The sequence below is a fragment of the Centruroides vittatus genome, unplaced genomic scaffold, assembly GCF_030686945.1.
Source record: "Centruroides vittatus isolate TY-2023 unplaced genomic scaffold, ASM3068694v2 contig_301, whole genome shotgun sequence".
Taxonomy (NCBI): domain Eukaryota; kingdom Metazoa; phylum Arthropoda; class Arachnida; order Scorpiones; family Buthidae; genus Centruroides; species Centruroides vittatus.
In genome coordinates, this window is record NW_027121927.1 from 3,885,721 (window position 1) to 3,908,827 (window position 23,107).

The window sequence follows — 23,107 nt, forward strand, 5'->3', positions numbered from 1 at the left end:
AGAAGTAACACAATACTCAAAATAGACATTATCTTGAAATATAACATGTACTACAAGTATGTTTGTACATGTCCAATTGTACATTTAATGTAAAAAAAGCTGATTGATCAGGCGATAAACTGAAAGGATGATTGAAAAAGACAGGATAATATGATATGTTACGTGCCAGATGATTTCTCCGTACGTGCCATAGGTTCGCCACTCCTGGCCTATACAACTACTATTTAAATACATTTAAATTACTTAAAAATATATATATTAGAATATATAGATTATTAAATATATAGGCTTATATTTAGAAATATTCAAATTTTAAATATATGTAATTAAAATGTTTTCTTTATTTTATTAATGATTCTTATATTTTAATAACAATTTAAGGGAGTTTATACCCCGAGGTAAAGATATTGTGACACGAAGACCTTTGATTATTCAACTTATCAATTCGGATGAAGGTAAAGTCTAAATTTATATCAATTTTCGATTTTATACGTTTGAAATTCTTCAAAATTTTTATTTATCATTTAATTACGTCTCTCAATTAAATACTTCATTACTATAACCGCCATCTTTAATTATAATCACTGGCACTATACACGAATGGCGCTTCAGTCCGTCGATCAGATGTTATTAGTTTATTACTTTGACTTATAACAAGCGAGTGTCGCATTGGTTAGATATAGATGTTTGTCTTTCTCAATACTTTATCTTTCATGATGATTGGTAGAAGGAAAACGTTAATTTTAATCTCCAAAGTAATAGTAAGAGAATTTAAAAGTGCGTACATATGAATAATATATAGAGGATTATCAGCTGCACCTGAAGACTAAAAATTCGGCACAAACTGTAAAAAAGGGCTTCGTACATTATGCAAGAAGCTCTTTCCCCTGTAGGCACTAAGACAGCCTCTTTTAATAAGCCCATTATGGGTTCGGCCAGGCCCACAATGAGGCGACCGGGTGGTGAGGGACAGGTCCCGACATATCCGGACGGAGCTGGGGATTTTTTGACCTGTCCGGATTCGATCCCGGGACCCGACCCCAGAGCTGCCATCTTGACTGCCTAACGCTCTGGAGTTGCCATCTGTACAATAATCTGTACGATCTTCAGAGTTGCCATCTGTACAATAATTATCGTATTTGTATGACTATTTCAGAGAACGTTGATGTACGATAATGGGGTTTTGTACGATAATTTCACAAATAAGCCTTACTATCAAAATAACCGTCAACTATTGAAAAAATTTAATTCCCAATCACTATTTTTGTACTGTACGTATCGCCTTATCATTGATATTTAGTGTCTTTTTCTCCACTAAAGTGCTACTAAATTTTCGAAAGTTTTTGTTTACCCCTTAGATACTACTGTATATTCTCGCTGTATTTTTAGACTGACTGATAAAATTCTCAAATTGATGTGCAAAGAAAATTTGAACAAATAAACGTTCTGTTGAAATACCATTATACTTCTACTTATACAAAATATAAATACTACATTAATACAATTTATTACAGAGTAGTTTCCATCTAGTGAGCTATCTAGAACTGAGCCTTTTTTGACAAAGGACAGCGTTTCTTAAACTAAGAAGTCGCAAGCACTTGAGGGTAGATTAAAAACTTTAGACGGTCTCATAAATTTGGAAAAACTAAGGTTTATATATATGAAGTACGGTATATAATGAAAAAAATGTGTGATATTTATTAATAATTATTCGTTAATGTTCGATATGTTGAAATTGTATGAAGAAACAAATTTTAGATTATGCCACTCAGAGATTTGTTTTGCACCATATAAGGGAAGTCGTGAAAACTTATTTGTAAATGGGGTTTAAAAGTTTGTTGTAAGAAGGGATCTCAGATAAAAAGTTTAAGTGATTTTTTTTTTTAACTTTTTCCACCCTGTGGGCACTATGAGGGCCTCTTTTAGAAGGCCCATTGTGGGTTCGGCCAGGCCCACAATGGGGCGACCGGGTGGTAAGGGATGGGGCCCGACGTATTCGAACGGACCACCCCCGAAAAATTCCTGGGGATTTTCGACCCGTTCGGATTCGATCCCGGGTCCCCCAGAGCGGTAGGCTGCCACCTTGACCGCTCGGCCATCCGGCCGTCTAAGTTTAAGTCAGGAAACCTAGTTAATACTAGAGTTTCTCATTTCCCAGTCTTTTGCTTGTCCCAGGATTCCGGGATAAAGGTAAACTGTTCCCCGGCATCCCGGGAAATCCCGGGATAGAATTAATTATTTTTAAGATATACAAAATATCTTGAAATCAAATGATATAATTATTTTTCGTTTTTTAAAGTAATTTAATACGTTCCGTAACCTCCAGAATCATAATAATGCTGTGTAAGATATATATTAAAAATTACCTTTGAATTACGTAGAAATTTTCACAAATAGAAAAAATTTATTAAAGTTTGTTGGAAAATGCTTACAACAAAAATGCCTTTGAATTGAGAAGAAAATTTAAAGAAAGAAAAGGAACTTAGATCAAACTTCTAAGTTAGAAGGTAATTTTCGTTATTTAAATAAAACATAATACAAAATATTATTGTAAATTTTTATAATAAGATTTTAAAAAGCAAAGATGGTCAATACTCCCATCACTCAATCTGGTTCTTATTTTAGTAATGAAAAGTCCCGCTACCGAGAATGGCCTTTCCGATTCAATTGATGTTAGTGGAATCGGGTTTAATGTATTTAAGAGAAGACGGATGTTATGTGCTTTTTCACCTGTAGCCTGGAAGATTTCTAGTTCGTTTTCGAGATTGTAGTACTTCTTTTGCTCTCTGTATTCTTGATTTGTCTACCTGGGCTGCTTTAATAGAAACATCAAGCTTTTAGCTCGCTAATTCGGCAGTTCGTTTGTCTTTAATAATCAAGTTTATGAAGAAAAACTTCATACTTGCAGACTTCGTACTCGTTTGTATCCTTGCCCAATTTGCACAACCTGGCATAATGCAGGTCAAGGGCGTCGCCAGAGGGGGGCAGAGGGGCAGTTGCCCCTCCCTAGACATGCGAAAAAAATTATTTAAATGCTAAGTCATTTATTGCCCGATTTATAATTCCCGCGCGAAAAACCCAGAGATTATGTTTTAATTAAAATAATCTTCTTAAGCTTCTTAAAATTTATGAATTGTTTTTATTTTACCTACATACAATTCATATCCTCTATCAATTTATATCATCTTGCCCCCCCCTGGCCCATTGGCTGGCGCGCCCTTGATGCAGGTATTGAAGCTACTGGGCATGGTTAAAAATTAAGACAGCATGAGCACAATTATTCCAGATATTACAGGTTCTGACAAGTAAAGAATTTTTAGAGTCCTGCCACAAATAAGCTACATATTGATTATTGACCATTTGTGAAATGCCATAACGAAGAATTTAAAAAACTAATAAGTAGGTTTTAAATTAATAAATACAAATGTATTCTGACAGTTTATGAGTTAATTATACTTTCTGTTTGCAAAATTCCTGAACCTTAACACAAAATAAGAAAAAAGTGAACTTTTAAGAAATTTTCGGGATTTCCCAGGATGAGGAAAATTTCCCGGGTTAAAAAAACAACCAGGATCCCGTTTGAGAATCCCTAGTTAATATGTCTGTGGATAGAGGGCGTAAGGGTGCGACTATGCAGACGCGAGCGAGCGAGAATATGTGGCGAGAAGAAGCGAGACGCGATAAATATCAAATCCTGTCAGTTAAGTGCGAGAACCAGAAATTCGTTCTTGCCAGCGATAATTCTCGCTTCTCGCTTGTGCATGGTTCTCCTTTGCGACAACTACATCGCTCGCTACTAAATTCGCGTCTGCATAGTCTCACCCTAAGCGTGACGGATCGAGATGGTTATACGATATTTTTAAGTGAAATAGAATAACTTCAAGGGACAGATACGATAATTTTCTGCCATAAGGTTGGCAACACTGAATCAGATCGGTGGCTTAGGTTGCACTCGAAGCTACCTGGCCTTGAGAACAAAGAATAAAATTATGATCAACATACGACGAAGTTGCATGGGTCAATGGACAAATATCGTTCATTAGTTTCTATTATATTTGCACAATAGGCTAAAAGTCCTGAATATTATGTTGTTTGTTGTTAATGCAATTTTAAACTCCGGAAGGGGATTAGGAAAATGGCATGAGACGAAAAAGTGGGCCACGTGTCCCAAGTGCTCCAATGTACAGGCTTGGGTTCCATGTAAGAGACATCAACGAAGAATTCGGCATTTAGTGACGTGCAAACATGGATCGTCCTAGTCGTTTTGCTTTGCATCAAGTAGAGCAACTGTAAGGATGATTATCTAATCATCCTTACAGTTGCTTTGTGAAAGATGCACAAAAGAAGCAAAATAACCATCAGGAATGAAGATCCATTTTGACCACTCCTAATGGATCTTGATGCATGCAACATGATTCATTTTGACATTATGACTTGACAAATGAAATGTTTAAGCTCTGACAGTTATTCGTATCATACATTGGGGTCATGCTGCCTGTTGCAAAATTCACAATTTATGAAAATTATATTCATCTGGAGTGGCAAATTGCCAGAGAGTATTCTTGGGGGAAAAATAAGACACTTGGTGAAAAAGTACCACAGAGCATAAATCCATCTTGGTCTGATATAACTTTACTGTTAATAAACAAGATTAAAATTGTTTGAGAAATTCAATTATAGAAACTTTGCATTTTTTATATTGTTGGTCATGCTTTCATTTCAGACTGTTACAAAAAGTCACAATAATTAAAAAACCTGGTGAGTAAAACATGTTTGGCAAATAGATTGACAATTGCTATAAAAAAGCCAGTGTGACCTCTGATACAGTATCATTGTTGGAACTTATTAAATTTAATTAATTTTCAAACCATTATTTATATTTTCATGTTTTATTGAAGAGTTATTTTAATAAATACATATATATAAAAATTATAACATATCGTGTTTTTCATTAATTAATTTTTTCAACAGGGGTTGACCAAGTGGAAAAATCTTAAAAATAAAATCTACATTTCATGATTAATCTCATTAAACAGATTTTCTTTCTTATCCTATTAAATTACAATTAAGAATTAGTGAAATTCAATACATTTTTTTTTTCTTTTACATACTGACTTAACAATCTTTAAATTGCCAAAATTACTATTAAAGTTATTTTAAGAGTTGTTTCCAAAAAGTATTATTGAATAAAATGTGATTTTCTTTTTCTCCATATTTTACATTATTTCCTTTCCTTATCTGAGTTGAGATGTTGTATGAGTCCCCTGGAGATTAAGAAAAAATAATGATTATGAAATGTTAAAAATAAAAACATAGCTTATAAAATATTCAGAAGGATGTTCATTTTAAATACAATGGAAAGATTGATGTTTCCATTGTATTTAATCTATTCCATTCTAAAAAAATTAATCTTAATTTTTCCATATAAACAAATATCTACAGTTAAATCATAATTCTTTTGTATATATTGTTTGTTTTTCTTCACTAATTAAATTTGTTATTGCTTGAGATTTTCTATTCACTTGGAGTATTTTTTACATTTAACTAATCTTTACTTGTTAAAAGCAAATGTACTAACAATTTACTTTCTCCAAATTATATTGCTGATTGGTATAACTTTAGTCCTTGCAATTTCTAAAGGAAAACTATTTATAAAATTAACACTGTAAAAATTTGATACAAAAGTATGAAATAACATATAGTTGAGAATTATGAATTTCATTAAGCTTACATTTCTTTATTTATTTATTGCTTCTTACAGAATATGGTTTATTCCTTCATAAACCAGATGAAGTTTATACAGATTTTAAAGCAATCTGTAAAGAAATTCAAGATGAGACAGACAGAGAACTTGGAAAGCAGAAGAATGTGTCCACTAAACCAATTAACTTGAAGATATATTCTCCACATGGTACTGTACATTACTTTAATTAAATAATTAATTTATAATAAATGTAATTTTAGAAATTAAAAAAATAAATTCAAACAAAATAGCTAATTTCCATTGCTAATATGTACTGAGAAGAGTCAGTAGTGGATTTGTAAGATAAATTCTATTGTGTTACCAAAGTAGTATAGTAGAATCCTGAGCATATTGTGATATTAGTGAGAGGTGTATATGTAAAAACTACAGTGTTCTTGCCTGAAGAGGGGATATTTTAATCCCAAAAGCATAGCAAATAAAAATTCTTTTGCCAACTGAACTTTGTCTCCTGATTAAAACAGACTTGGTTATAAGACAAACATGGGTTTATTGTTTGATAATCTTAATTGGAACACCAGTATGTTTTCTGCATTTATATGATTTAAAGTCATCATGGATATCTAGAGCATTAAAGCTCCTGGCATGTCCTAACAAAAACCTAGTCTTCCTTGTCTCTGGTTAGAGTACTAGTCAAACACCATATTACTTGATGTTAGTGATGTTATAAGAATCATTGTGTTCAGTGAGGGCTAGCAACTGATGGTTACTTTAATGGTAATAATACAGTCATAAAAGAAAAATATATCTGTCATAAAAGTGAGTGATCGTAAAATGGAATTTACTGCATTATTCAATCAATCAATGCAGTAAACTCCATTTAAAATATTTAAGAATTTTAGTAACATTTTGATTCAATTATTGCTATTTTCTTTTAATGTTTAATATTTTAATTTTGAAAGCTATTTTTTTTTATATCACAGTTGTAAATCTGACATTAGTGGACTTACCTGGTTTGACGAAAGTGCCCGTTGGTGATCAACCATCTAATATAGATGAAATCATACATAAAATGGTGAGAGATTTTGTTGAGTCTGATCATACGTTAATTTTGGCTGTCTCTTCTGCAACTCAGGACATAGCTACTTCTGATGCACTTAAAGTTGCTAGAGAAGTAGATCCTCGTGGTAAGTCTACAGTATTTAAAATTCATTAAATGTTTTTTTGTTTTCAAAATATAAATTTACATTTTATGATTTTTTTAATCTAAATTTTCATAATTTAAATATACTTGTAGAATTTTTATAATTATATATATTTCATGTAAGGTATTATAAGTCAATAAATCAGAAAATATGTTTCTAATAACAGAATTGATAAGAATAAAAGTTTAATATTTCTGAGGGGCCTTTTTAATGCTATAAGAATAAACACTCCCTATCCTCCTTCTCAATGGAAGGGAAATTGAGGAATTTCAAATGGAATCCCTCAATTTTGTTTTATATTTTGGATTCTCTTTTAAAAAATAATAAACATTAAATAATAATAAATAAATGATAATTTCAAAATGTATGAGAATATGTATTTAAACATTTTGAAAGATAACTTCTTTAATAATAAAAATTCAATGCTTTTATGAGCTAATTCATTTCTATTCCTTTAATTGTTCAGTTATTTAACAAATATTTAAACAAATGTTCATTTTCCTCTAAACGTTTCAATAATCAAGTACCAAAGTTTTGCCAAACAGACTGCAGCATTTCTGGTGTTATTTTAGCATATACATTGCTTATTCTTTGTTTCATATCTTGAATATGGTCAAACAAAATATATAAAAAAAATTTGGAGAATTTCATTTGAAATTTCAAGGTTATCTCCACCCCACCCAAAAGATGGAATGGGGGGCTTTATTTTTAAACATTAAAAGTTCCCTCAGAAATATTAAACTTTTATTCTTATCAATTCTTTTATTAGAAGCATATTTTCTGAGTTATTGACTTTTAACACCTTACAAGAAATATCCTGTTTACTTATTTTCACTATTTGTTACTTTGCACTTTATTAAAATTATAATGTTGCATCATATTAAGTAATAAATATTATGTAAAGTGAAAAGTAATATTCAAACAGTAATACTAATAAATCTTTTGAAATATAAAATATATTTAAAATCATTTAAAACATCATATTTTATACAATTTTTCAGAATGTTTGCTATTTTAATTATTTAATTATTTTTGTATTCTAGACTAATATTTAAAATAGTTAAATATTTATTCCTAAATATAATTAGCCATGATCGTGCAGTCCAGATCTCTTTGCCAGATTTCCCACACAGCCTAATTGCCATAAAATCCAAATTAAAATTCAATCCAGACCTTAGAATTTATCTTGTGTAGTATGGGTTGATGATGTACTTTGTTCCTTCATTCATACTGACTGATCTCATTGTGGTACAGGCCGGCCCATAATAAGCATAAATGTGATTGATTGTTTAACCTTAATATTTTCGTTTTCATATTAAGTAATCAATCAATTCTGAAATAGTAATTGAAAATGTTTAAGGTATAAAAGAATTGTCTTTGTTTCCATTGTAATTTTATTTTATTTAATATAAAACTATTTTTGAAATCATGTAATTTTTTACAATAAAAATTAATGTAACAGCTATATTATATCAATTAAATATTTTAATTTTTTAATGTAACTATATTTTAGGAGAAAGAACAATTGGAATATTAACACATTTAGATTTAATGGCACCTGGAACGAATGCATGTGATGTGCTGGAAAATAGAGTATTTGCATTAAAAAGAGGTAAGTTTTAAGTGTGTTGTATATAGTACCAGAAGTATCAGAATGAATATTGCAAATGTCTCTGGTATTTCATTCTGGTACTATATATGACTTTCTATACTTATATTTTCATAGGGAAAAATTATTGGAAAAATTCTGTATAATTTATATTCATTTTTGAATTGAAGTATCTTTCTTCAACTTGCAACATGGGTTAGGATCATCTTATATATTGATTATTATACAGGTAATATTCACTATATAAAATGTTGCAAGATAATGCAAATTTCTGAATACTTTTTGGCTTATAAAATACTTCTTAAGATGTAATTTATTACTGAGAGCTATGGATTTGATTTTGATGGCATAAAAATGGTGAAATGTAATGATTATGTTGTGATTTCTAAAGGCCAGTTCATATTTTGTGAGAGTAGAAAAGAGAAGAGAAAACAATAGTAAATAGGTTTAGTGTGCAATACTTCTCACAGTAGTGACATACTTCCATTCTCTTTAGGCTAGAGAGAAAATTTGATGTAAGTTTTACTTTTCTCTCTGTTGGTAACCCTGACTAATAAAATTTAAATTATTAGAACTAGAGCAGAATTATCTTCCAACAAATTTTGGTTTATCACATATATATATATTTATGTTAATCAAATCTGAAAAGATATTATCTTCAATCTGTATATATTTAAAACTTACTTAAAATATTGAAAATTTATTCTGGGATCATCTTCCTTAATTTTTTTTATAAAAATTAAAATATTCTCTGATCTCTTTTCTCAAAATAATTAACTGCATATATTCTCATTTTTAAAGAATTATAACTCAGGTACACTTTCAAAGCTGTATTTTAAACTGCAGGTATCAAAAACACAAGTGCATTTCTCTTTTGTTCTTTTGAAGTAAGAACATTTAAGGGAAAAGAATGATAGAAAAAAGGAGAGATATGTTCTCTTCTCTTTTTTATTCTCATAAAGTATGAACTAGCCTTAACTTCTAAATTTGCTTCTTTTTTCTATTTTGAAACCTTTTCCTTATATTCTTTGATGCAAACATAGAAATAGTTTTGTTAAAAATTATGTCATAACAGAATTACAGATTTAAAAACATAACTCACCATTCCTTATCATGCTTAATATATAGTTTTTGGAATGTGGGATGATTCAACAATAAGTTTTCCATATCCATATTTTTGGAGCTAGTGCACTAATAGGGTAAAAAATAGCATGTTCAAGTAGAGACATTATCATTTTTAAGATATGTTGTTTTCACCATAAGGACACATTTTGTGTATAAGCAACAGCAGTCAGAAGTTATTGTGAATGTGTAGAATGTACTAGTCCATTACACAAAGAAACAAGACGGCAAACAGAAGTATATTATTATAAATCAGAATTTGTTTTAATGGATTGAAAGCATCCAATTTCCAGTCAAAAAAAGTTTAAAATGGTTCAATCAGCAAGCAAGATTCTTCTCAGTTTAGAAGTCACACTTCTTGATGACAATGTCAGACCCCACGTAGTGTATAGCAATATGCCCTGTCATCAAATTTGGTGGGAACATTTTAACTGTCCCTCATACAGTTTGGACCTCATGCTCAGTGACTTCCACTTCTTTTCTGCTTTAAAAAAGGCACAAGGAGAGCAGTATTTCACCAGCAATGAATTGGAAGAAGCCACTTGAAAGCAGGACATGGACCTCTATGAGAGGGATTTCTTTAACCTAGTGAAGTGATACAACAAAAGAATCAGTATGAGTGGAGAATGTGTCAAAAAATAAAGGAAGAATTGCCTCTTTCTATTCATAATATACTTGGTTGCCAGAATAAAAATTTCTGTTAATAGCAAACCCAGAAAACTTATTTTCAATTTGTATCTGCTTGAAAAATTGTTTAACCTAATATACCTGTGAAAAAGTCTGTCTTCTCAATTCACATAATTGTGTGTATTTAGTGAAATATATGCAAAGATATGTTTCCAAATAAATAAAAATTCAGAAAATTTGAATCTATCATAGTGTATTTAAAAAATTTTTCTCTTTACATCATCAGATGCACAATAGAGACATCTGTTACTGACAATTAAAATTAAGGTAGATTTCAAATTATTCTAGTCATCATTTTAATAATTGATTGGAAATTTGGCTTGGATAGTAGCCAAATATTATTACACATGAATAACATCACAAATTCTGATGTTATTATACCTACTTGCTGTTAATCTTATCCAAATCAAATATATCACCACTAATTGAATCTTTGTCAACTGGACCTTCTTCCAATGGCCCCACACCTTTAAAAACTGTTTAAATGAAAGGAATGCTCATTAGAACAATTATATTCTAAGACTTTTGTTAAGAGTGATTAAAATTTTTTGTGTGGTTTTTTGAATTGTAATTTTCAAATATTTTAAACTTGTTTCTATTTATTCATTTAATTTATTCAGTAAACTTTATTTTTTTTATGACTATAATCATTGTTCATCTGTATTGTGACAATATAATTATTAATGATAAAACAAACAAAAATCATGAGATTTATGTAAGGCAATTAACATATGTCAATTTAAAAGCAGAAAATAGAAATAGTCAACAAAAATTGACAATAAATATGCTATAATAATGATAAATATAATTTAATTAAACATTCATAACATTTTAAGATAATTTATGAATGTTAGAGCTTATGTTCTTGAATATTAAATTTGATGCTTTATTTAAAAATAGACAACTTTCTAAATTTACAAAGGTTCACCCATGAATTCAATCTCTAAGTGAGAATCAAATTTATAAAACAATTATGACTCAATACATTCAATAAGTGAGTAGTAACTTTTAGTTTTAATTTTTTTTGGGACAGTTATTGGTGATACATTTTATTATTTTATAATAGTAATAATTTAGAACTGTTATTGAAAATCACTATTTTCTTCCATCTCTACTAAATATTAATATTACAGTAGAATCTTGTTTTAATGGATTGCTCAAAAATGGATTGATGCCAAAAATCATCTGTTGTTCTGAGAATCCATTATATCATGAACAATGGATTTCTTGCTCATCCAGGAAAATATCTGTTATTTAACCCATATATATAAACTGTATGTTACAAGATCATATATTATGCTGTACTAACAAAGCTGATGGAAACTGTTTATATTGTAAGCACAAAAGAGACAAATTACATATGCTCATTAGCACTTCACTTGACTTCACAATTTCTTAAAAAACTTTGTCCATCTTTGTTTGTTTTGATGTTGCTTTTCTGTTTATTGAATACTTGTTATTAGCAATTAGTGTAAAGTCTAATCTTTTATGCTGAATCTCATCAGAAAAGTCTTCACAAATTGGAAAGACTCAATGTCCCCACTAAATTTTGGCACTGCACTTGGACTAGCATCAGAATGTTCATTAGATGGCTTCTCCTCAATCATATCAGCCTGCTTGAATCTCTTCGTACAATTCTTCAATTTCTTTGTACATATTCCCAGATATAAGAAGAGCATCATCAAGCACTACAAATTCCTGAAAACACCCAAGTATTAACTAAACGTTGAAAAAATGTAAAGTTTACAATAGATGAAGCTAGAAAAAATCCATTATGCCAAATTATGGATATGCTAAAAGGAGGTAAAATTACATTGATTTGGCAGGACCCAGAAAAAGTCTATTATTCTGAAAAATCTGTGTGTTCTGTGATCTATTAAAATGAGATTCTACTCTATTATACTTGGATGTAGATTTGTAATTGCAGTTTAAGATTATTAATAGGAAAAAATGTCATGCAATCATGATTACTCACCAAGGAATGTGTCAGAGACCTGTGATTATACTGGAGAGGGATGCTGGGGGAACAGCAAAATGTGTTGACATTGACTAGTTAAATTTGAATGTGGTACTGTTAGAATAAGTCATTGGTGATCTAGTAGTAATGCACTGATATCCAGACAATCAAATCTCAGTAGAAGTAGGTTTTTACCTATTGTGGTTCACGCAAGTCTTCACTTGACCTTCTTTCTAATGGATATCTGGAGGATGATCTCTGAATAGTAAAATTGGTGTTATTATGGAGGTAACCTATCTATACCTCAGGTTGGGTATGAGTAGGAAAAGTTGCAGATTCTCTCTCACTAATATACTTTTGTAAAATCCTAGAAAGGCTTCTTTATTTTTGCACTGTTAGAATAGTTACTAAAGTAACATATTTTTATGCTATGTTTAACTCAGATAATGTTAAATTTTGTTAGAAAAAGATTGAACTTTATATAATCATTTATTCAAAACTGAGAAATCTCATGTTTCTGCATAAACCACTTAGACTGGGCTAATGAAATGTCTCACAATTTGTAGCGAAAACACTGTTGATTACAATGTAATTAAAACATTATATTGAATGATATTAGTAGTGTATTTACACAGAATATTAATAAATTGAAACTTCATCACTGCTCTTTTCAATATTTTAAAAAATTATTTAACTCATTTGATTACTGTAATTTTGTGCAAATGATTTGTAATGGTGTATACCCACAGAAAATATCAACAAACCATTGATTCAATGTACAGAAAATGAATAAGAGTAAACTAAATGTGAGTTATACATATGTGTATTTCATGATTTTGGGAAAAATTATGGTACAGGTATACCTCGTCAGGTATATACGTCGGTAATTGGTTCCAGGAGAGGCGACATAAGTCGAATTTACTTGTGTAGTTACGACATAAGTCGAAACTATGACTTACATCATAACTAAACGTCAATAATGGAGGAAACGCCAATAATGAGCACTTAAAGACCACTAAATAAAACGACAACACGGAAACACAGATGTTTTCATGTTTTGTTCTCTAGGATTTATGATGATTATATTAACATTTACTGTAAATGTACATATTTTAATGATTTTATGTGTTTTCAATGCTTTTCTAGTGATATTACGAATTCAGTGTTTGTGGCGGACAGATTTAAAGTCAAATAAACTGACTTAAACTTGATTTTTATTTTTCCATATACTTTTTTGACAAACGACGTAACTCGAGAATGACATAACTCGAGGTATACCTGTAGTAGATGAATATGTCTGTGATGCTCAAAGGCTTTTTCACATTTTGTAAAGATGTTCTTGGTGATTTTAGACAAAGGAAATGCTGTTTGATGAATCTGTAATTGCAATTTATAATTGATTATATAATTTGGTCCATTGCATAACCTACATCTTCTTTCAGTTTTAATTTTAAAAATAGATGACCTGAGGTCTAGCTGCACAAAGTTATAATATCACAAAAATTTGTATAAACTTATTAAATTTTACTTTACTTTTATCACCAGGCTATGTGGGAGTAGTTAACCGAAGTCAAGATGACATTGATAAAAGTAAGGATATTAAGTATGGATTACAGAAAGAGCAAGAATTCTTTTTATCAACAAAATGCTACAGGTAAAATTTTGGTATATTTATTATTTATAAAAATGCTGATGAGTTAATAACAAAGAAGATATTCTATAAACTTTAAAAGATAATTGATTTTATTCTGAATCTCTGCTGTAATAAACAAATTTCAAACTTTGATTTAATGCTATCATTTATTTACTTCTGAAATTGATACTAAATTGAGTATGACATTGAACTGAAATAGCAAACAGTAAAAATTATATATAGAAAATCACTTGATATGGTAATAACAATGTCATTTGCAATGCAAAAGTGCACATTCACAGATACTGAAGGGTTTTCTATTTAAGTTTTTTGGGAAAGATCCATTCACAGGTACAGGGTGGCAATGTTCCCTCTAGGCCAGGGATGGACAACTCGTGGCCCTCAGGCCGCATGCGGCCTGCAGTAATATTTTTTGTGGCCCGCGTGACATAAAATATGAATAAATATATCAATTTCCCAGCTTAATGAGATATTCAACAAAAATTCAAACGTTATTTTCTACAACTTATATTTGTGAATAGTATTTTTCACACTGAATTTAGTAAAAATTAAAACAAGAAACCGACTAACAGACACATGGAAACTAATTTAAAACTAGCAGTGACTAATATTTGGCTAAATATTTCCAATATATTACGTTTAGATCAGTGTCAGAAGCTATATTAAGTATACCTATGCTAATTTATAATTATATATGAATAAAGAATTGTGATTTACCGACAGTTCCCCCCTCTTTTCTCTCGTGTGTGGCCTGCGTCAGTTCAAAAGTTTTGAAATGCGGCCCTTACGTAGAAAAAGGTTGCCCATCCCTGCTCTAGGCTGTGCAGCTGCACACTGCTCAAATTGTTCCCGCACATGAGAATTTGTGCGCCCTGCTGGCAAGCATGCACACTGATTTCAATTGTTGTTTACTTATTTCTCACTCTGTCTGCAACATGATTATTGCTATGTATATTTTGATTGAATACATTAAGTCATTGACAAAAGATAATATTTTGTATGGAAGTATGTTTTAAAATGAGTTTTAATCTCTACTTTATAATTAATTATTTTAATTTTTATAGGAAAAAATGAGATTTTACATATATATATAATTTTTCTGAACATATGTATATATATATTCAGAAAATATATATATATATGTTCAGAAAAATTTTTTGCTCAGAATCTGCTCAGCAAAAATATTTTTATCAGAGAAGTACATGTTCTGCTCAGCTACAAAAAAAAATTAGAGGGAACATTGCAGAGTGATTATAATTAAAGTTGCCCTACTCAGACCTGTCTAGAGCCTGTTCTCGTGGACATATTTTGATGAAACTTGGTATATATATGTTATATGGACCATGGAAAATGCAAAAAAAAATATTTAGTTCAAATTTTTACCACTAGGTGAAAAAATGGCGCATGAAGAACAAGAAACACAAAATGAAAAGACGCAAAAGGTTTTTATTCGCAACATTTGTTCAATGCGCAATCCATTTGCATCAATTACATGTTCAAAACACCTTACAGCATTGTAAGGCATTTTGAACACATGATTGATTCAAATGGATTGCATTGTACTTGAAGCTGGAAGTGGTTTCACTGTAGAACAAATCACTGTATTGTGAGGGGAAAAAGTTTGTTTATCTTTTGAACTTGGTATTGGAAAAGAGAAGGTAAAGACAAAGAATAACATAAAAACAATAAAGAAAACATTCAGTTAGATTTATTTACTGTAGGTATTGCAACCACATTTCCTATACCATATGTTTCATCTGTATATCTTTTGCTTGTGGGACAGCCTGAAATCTCACTTTTCTCAATTTATACTTAGCTAATTTCATTAAAATTTAGTCCTTAAATTTTTTTAATTGACATGGAACATGATTATAACTAAAATTATTTATCTGGCATTCTAGTTAGGCCTGTACTAGTAGTAGTTTTTGATACTCTATCTGATTTTACAACCCAAAGATTCTATATTATGTGGATGTTGAAGTACACCTTATTAAAAATCTCAAGATCTTTTGATTTGATGTGTTTCAGCTGAACTATATCATATTGAAAAGTATCCTTAAAATTATCCTTTCCAAGAATATTTTTCAAATGTGCTTTTTTACTTTCCCTGATGTTATGTGTACGTAGCAAGGGAAAGTATTGGAATCATGCCAAATTTTATCCTCCCAGATTTTTGAAAATCTCACACACATGCACATGTGTGTATATTGGCATCTATTTCATTTAATATCTCAGATGGGGAAATGATTAAGAAATTAAATTTAGCATGATAGTAGTTTGTATGTAAGGGGTGATTACACACCTGAGGACCCTTGTATAACTGCACTATATTGTGTATGTAGAAATGGACTAATGTTTACAATCTGTTTTTTTTTTTTTTTTTTTTTTTTGGATTTATCTCAGGTCCAGTTTTTCTGGGAAAATTATGAATCCAAAATGAACATATTCACGAGATCATTTTGGATTCATAATTTTCCAAGAAAACTGAACCTGAGAAAGATCCAAGAAAAGAGACGGATCGAAAACATTAATCCATTTCTACATACATAATATATTGGAGTTACATATGGGTTATCAGGTGTGTAATGTACAGTAACTCCAATCTATAGAGAGTTTGTGATAAGGGGGGATTAATGCTATTAAATTTTAGTAGTTAAAGGTCAAGAGGGTGGGGAGATAGGGGGTTCACTTGTCATATGTCAAGAGGAATCAAACTTAATGACAATTTTACTTTATATTTATTCATTATTAGCAATTACAATTTTTTTTTATATACTCATTTCTACCCTCAAAATTAAGCTTTTTACCATTTTGTAATAATTAATAATATGATTTTATCACAGACAACTTTATAACAGATGACAACACCTCACACAATTTTATTCATTATAATTAAAAATATAAAAGTTATTTTTTAAACAAAATCTTATAACAGCTGGGAAAATTACACAACTCATTGCTGGATTTTTTATTTTTGCAAAATCTAATTTTTTGGCTGAGTTAAGCTAATTTTTGTGGAATTGTAAAAAATTGTCAAAAATGAAAAATTTCAGTTATACAAAAGATTTAACAAAAACAAATCTCTTATGATGTATAAATGTTTATACCTGAAATCTTACTGAAGCCAATAATACATTAAAAGTTGAGTTTGATGAGTTGTAATTTCTATAGGCAGCACTTTTCATCATTCTTCCATATTCAACAAATAAAAATAAAGATGTAAACATATAGTTCTACTACTCATTGCATTTTATTTAGGTTACAAGTAGTGTGTTGTGTCAGTTAAATAAAAAGGAATTTAAAACACATTTCCTTATTAACTATAAAATTTATTTTCTGTTGTTAATTTTAAAGCTTCTCTAGTGCACATAGAAATGAGTAATACATATGCGAAGCTTTCAAGTTTATCAAAAACCTTAATAAATAAACACAAAATAGAAATGCTTTGTCAAATTACAACTTTATGGTACAAGCTTACTATGTTTCTTCCATGCTCAGGATGGCAATTTCTGTTATGCATGCATATATACTGGCGTCACTTGATTCCAGGAGCTGCCACTCCACTATTATAGCCCCATGACCAGATCCATCTACAAGTTTTCTTGTAAAATGTGGTGGTTTATTCTAGTGTCAGATATGAGCATTTTGGTAGCAAAAAATTGAAAATAATAGGTTGTTGAGATTTTAAATAAGTCTAAAAATAAGTATATGGTGCAAGGTTTCTATTCACAAAAAACAAAAAAGAATACATACAAAGTATCTGAAATAATGTCATTTCATTAAGACTCATGAGAATAATGTGTTTATTGATGACGATTTGAATCATTTTTATACAGAAAGAACCAGCTTCTCTTGACATATTGGATAATAACAATGTGCTTTTCATTGTTCTTGTCTTTTTTTGCATACCTGACATAACTTGATTATTATAGTTTTCTTTCAATGGGTTTGAACATCCTTTAAATGATAAAATTCATCTTTAGTCCCAATTCTGTTGTAGTGTTTAGCATTTTATCTTCAATCAAACATTCAAGTGTTTTTATCCACAGTTCAGCCATTTTATGATTGAATCAGTTATTTGGTAGAAAAAATATATGGTAAGTACTTTATATAATTATTTCAAAAATATGTAATGCAATTAAAAGTTAACCAAAAACCTTATTTTATGAGATTACTGTAAAAACACTCCAAGAAACCAATAATTTATCAAGTATAAATTAATTTATTAGAACTTTTGTTTTCAATCATATTTGACAGTCATTTTCAGGTTTATGGAATTATACATAGAACAAAATTTAAACACAAAAATTTAAATATAATGGAACTCATTAAATCCATAATGGTGGTTGCATGCATAGAAGATTGGCAAAGAAAAATCAAAATAAAATACAAAGCAGAAAATAATACATAAATAGTACACAAAAATAAATAAGTAATAAAAATACAAATAGAAAAATTAAATTAAAAAATAAATAAGGAAAATTTAACTAAAAGTAAAAAAGCATGAGATTATTAGTTATAAAATGAAATATTTAAGTTTATGTTAAGATATTAATTAACTTTTTTTATACAGTAATTTTGTTTTGTTTAATTTATTTAGTATAAGAAGTTAATTATAGTTACAATTACTTTTATAATTTCTTTTTAGAGATATGGCTGACAGAATGGGTATCAAATATTTACAACAACTTCTAAATTCTCAATTAAAATGTCATATTAAAGAGAGAATCCCCAACATAAGACAAAGTCTGTATCAAAATTTAATCAAATTCAGAAATGAGTTAAGTGCCTATCAAGATAATTTTGATGACACTGATGCTAGCCGTATTGGATTTATATTACAGTAAGTAATTTGTTTTTTAGTTTACAATATAATTAATAAGGTAATCATATATGAAACATATGAAAGATTTTTGGCAATAGTTTCCACCTTGTAAGAAAGAGACAAAGGCTATTGCGTAAGTGGTTGTAGAGTTAATAACAGTTTAGTGTAATAGTTGAACAGGTTTTAAGAACCAGAAATGTTTGCAATGGTGATATGGTGGTGTTTATCAGGAAAAACAGTACTATTATAAAGAATTATTGTCCATGCTTTTATTAATAAGAACATCAATTAGTAAAATGATGATATTTTTTTATTTATTAAAGTAATAATGATATTTTTCAATATAAAATATAAAGTATCATCTAAATATAAAAGAAACCAAAACAAATAAAAATGCTTTTGTTTCTAGAATAAAATATTAAATATTTGAGAAAAATATTATGTACAGTTGAAAGTGTATATTTTTTTTAACATCGAACATTGTATTGCTTTAGAGGGAGCTTAATTCAAATAAATAAACATATTTATAAAAATATTTCTTGTAGTTTTTTCTTCATGGAGAAAAAGTTTGGTTTCTTTTTAGACAAATTTAAAGATTTAATTTTTAATTTATTTTATAAATTACACCAAATATAAATATTCTTTGCTTTGATTTATTGTAAATATTTTTATGATTAATATATTTGATATAAATTAATATATTGATATAAAAATACAAATTCCATTGTGGAATTTGTATTTTTATATCATGTAATTTTTAAAATATTCTTTGAAACAAAAATTAAACAAATTCTTTTACAGACTGGTGAATAGATTTATTGAACACTTTAAAATATCTCTTCTTGGTTTTTCTGAAAATATTGAATTAGAATCTGTTAATGCTGGTAGCCTGATAAATAAATCTCTTTACAATGAAGTTATTAAAAAAATGAAAATAGTAAGTTTTTTCATAATCTCTGATTAATAATTTAATAACTATGTATATAATTTCAAAATAATTATAAGATATATTAGAAGTTAACAAAACATTATTCAAAATTTTGATTATCACAATAAATGTCTGGCAAATGAAGTTTATTTCTTGAAGCATGTTGTTAGAAACAAGTAATTAGAAACAGTTCTAAAACTGTTTTGCATGACAGAGAACACTTTTCTTAGCAGAGAGAAACAGGTTTGACTAAGCAAAAATTAGAAATTGTGACATCATAACTGTTCTGTTAATAATTGGTAGCAATGGCATAGAAATAACAAAATGTTCTTTTCTGTGCCACTCCTGAAAAAATGAAATATGTATTGTAAATTTGAATGAGTTAAACAAGAATAAAATTATTATTATTATTATTCTTAACGTCACTAAATATTTTTTTTGATTCATTTACAACAAAATGTTTCTGAAATTGACTGAAATTGTGAATGTTGCTATTGCTGTCAGATAACTTGCACCTAAGGTAAAATCTACTTTTGCTCTAGTGCAAGTTAAGAGTGATGTAGCAATCATATTGCAAGCAAAAGTTTTCAATGTGATTGCTATGTCATTCTTGTATGAATATTTATTTATTTTTTCAACTTTTGAACATTTTTGACTGCTTTTTTTGTCACCTGAGGCAATTACCTCATTGTATCATCCACCAAACTAGTCTGAGTGCAGTTTTATTCAAAATATCTTTCTCACATTGCTTTTGCTTCATATGGGTAGTTATTTGTCATTTCATCTTTTAATTTGCAATTTATACACTTCAGTGAATTTAGAGATATTAATATTACTGGATACAAGTTTCTTCTCAATGTGAACTAACTTTTTCTCTTGCAAATTTAGAGTTTATTTGAAATGTTATTAACATAGAACATGCTCATTGAGAAGATTTAGTACTTTACAATTAATTTGTTTAACTTGTTCGATTTTACAAACATACCTAATGTCTTGTACTGAAACTTCAGCTTATTTTGACAAACTGTAACTCATTTTGAAACTTAATTTTTCAAAGGAAGTCTAGAAATATTACTTGTGTTTAGTGTACTTTTGTCAGTATTTTAAAAACATGCAAATTTGCATCTCTTAATTGATAATTAATACCAGCTAAAAGTTTTGTAAATCTAAAATTGCATTCAATTAATACTTTTATGCCTCTATACTAGCAGAGTTTCTTGTATATTTTGTAATTGTTTTCCAAATTTGAGTATATTAATACCTTCATTATCTTCAAATAACATATTTTTACATTGTTTATTTTTTCAAATTAATGGTAATTTGTAGATTATGCTAAACTCTGTTATGATATGAAATGAAATATTTTATAATGATGATTATATTAACTTTTTGAAGGAGATGAATATAACTGAAGATAATATCATGAGAGCCATTTTGAATAATAATGCAATTAGGTATGATATTTAAATTAATTTAATTATAAATTATTCTTTATTATTTTTCACAAACTAATACAGTAAAACCTGTGTAAACCAGAATCACAAGGTACTGAATATTTTTTCAGTTTGGCAGGTTTCTGTTTTGAACAGGTTCTTTTTTAATGTAGAAAAACATTCCATTTGGAAGAATTTTTTCCATTTAGACAGATTTTCTTTTTTATTTATGTTCTATTTTGAGCAGGTTTTAATGTATTCAATATTTCATTAAACTACTTTTTAAGCCTGACATCAATGTCATTGCTTTGGCATTTAGACAGAAAGTGGCTTTAGGTGATTGTTTGCTTTCATCTACTGTTGACAAGCACTGACAAGCACCTTAGAGTGATGATCAACTGTTCATGAACATCACTAGTCACCAAACGAAAATATTCAACAAGTTGAATATGCTTTTCATTGAAATGATTCAGTCCATTATTCAATTGCAGGCAAATTTGTTTCAATGTTGAAGAAGATCAGTTTGCTTTGATATTGACTCATTTGTGTCAGGCTTTAAACCTTTACCAGCAAAATTATTTATTAATGAAATGCTTTTAGCTGTCGGTTCAGGGTACAACAAAAAAAAATGAAATAGAATATAATGTAGATTGGAATACATGTAATTTGAATTAACTTAAATTTAACAATATCTCATTATGACTGTTCTGTACTTAAACAGCTGATAGTATCCAATTAATAAATAATTTTGAACGTAATGATTTAAGAGTAGTCTAAGGAGATATAAAATTCTATCTTGCACATTTAATGAATTTTAAAGAGAAAATGCATATTCAAATTATGGATTCTGTTTCCAGGGAAAGTTTTCAATAAAATTGAAAAAGTTTTTATAAAAGTACTTTTTATTTTAGTTTTATATTGTATTGTGTACATTAAAAGTAGTATTGTGAACAAGTAGTGAGACTACAAGCTTTGAAATTATGAATTCTAATTTTACATCATAATTTCTTTCATTATATTTTATAATAATAAAATATAAGTGAAAGAAATGTTGTCTCACTACTTGTTCACAATATTTTGATTTTTATAATACAAAATGTATGAATATTTTTTTCACAACTCTTTGCCCTAAAGACACTAAGACTGATTTTTTTCCACCAACATGAATTCAGATAGCTCTACAATAGGGCAGCCAGAAGTTAAGAATGGGATTCAAAATGTTTGAGTTAAACTGTGTGAAAATCTGTAAAGATTCAGTTTGGACTCAAACCTAGATTCTTCAAAGTGACACGCTTGATCTTTACTATCTTGATCAGGCATCCTGCCACGTTTAACATATGTAAAATTTGAGAAAACTGACTTTTTAAAAATACTTTTTTCAATTAAAATTTAATTTCTTCTTCAGTAAGATATCAATCTACTACCACAGGGAATCTGAGTTTGAATCCGATTCAGATTCACAACTTGACCAAAACTATATTTTCCATGATACTTCCAATCAATGGAGTCACTCATGCTGGTTATTTGGACCCAGTATCATAGAGAAAATGGGATATTAGCTCAGATCCAATGATGATATGAGTAAAACATACAAAATTTTTGAATACTAAAATTGATTGCATGTTTCAAACATTTATGATTGTCAAAACACAGAATCTATTTTTTTATAAATAAAATAAAACAAAAAATAAACAGTAGTAAAAATAATAAAATTAGTTTTGTCACACTTAATCATAGCAATTTAATAAAATGACATGGTAGCTTATAAAAAGAAGTCTGTTTTGAGTTGATGCATGTTTTTCTTAATTTTGGAATGTTCTCATGTTTTTGGAAGACTATTAAAATGTTTATAATTAAAAAAATAAATAGTGTTTACTGTTATTTGGGGACACACAACAATAATTTACTATAGATGCATAAATTCTGGTTATGACACTTAGGTCCCTACCTCAGTGGCATAGTGTGGGCGTCAGCCGCCCAGGGTGG

At 29.0% G+C, this 23,107-nt stretch overlaps 1 protein-coding gene across 1 annotated transcript in view; it reads left to right on the forward strand.

The window, feature by feature from the left end:
* Positions 1-23,107, forward strand: part of LOC136972789 (dynamin-1-like) — a 37,825-nt gene that overhangs the window by 5,288 nt on the left and 9,430 nt on the right. The window contains exons 3-10 of the mRNA XM_067267433.1: positions 382-455; positions 5,762-5,911; positions 6,685-6,888; positions 8,420-8,518; positions 13,827-13,935; positions 18,584-18,778; positions 19,562-19,697; positions 21,084-21,142. Of these exons, the coding sequence (XP_067123534.1) occupies positions 382-455; positions 5,762-5,911; positions 6,685-6,888; positions 8,420-8,518; positions 13,827-13,935; positions 18,584-18,778; positions 19,562-19,697; positions 21,084-21,142 (1,026 nt within the window). The remainder of the gene's footprint in view (positions 1-381; positions 456-5,761; positions 5,912-6,684; positions 6,889-8,419; positions 8,519-13,826; positions 13,936-18,583; positions 18,779-19,561; positions 19,698-21,083; positions 21,143-23,107) is intronic.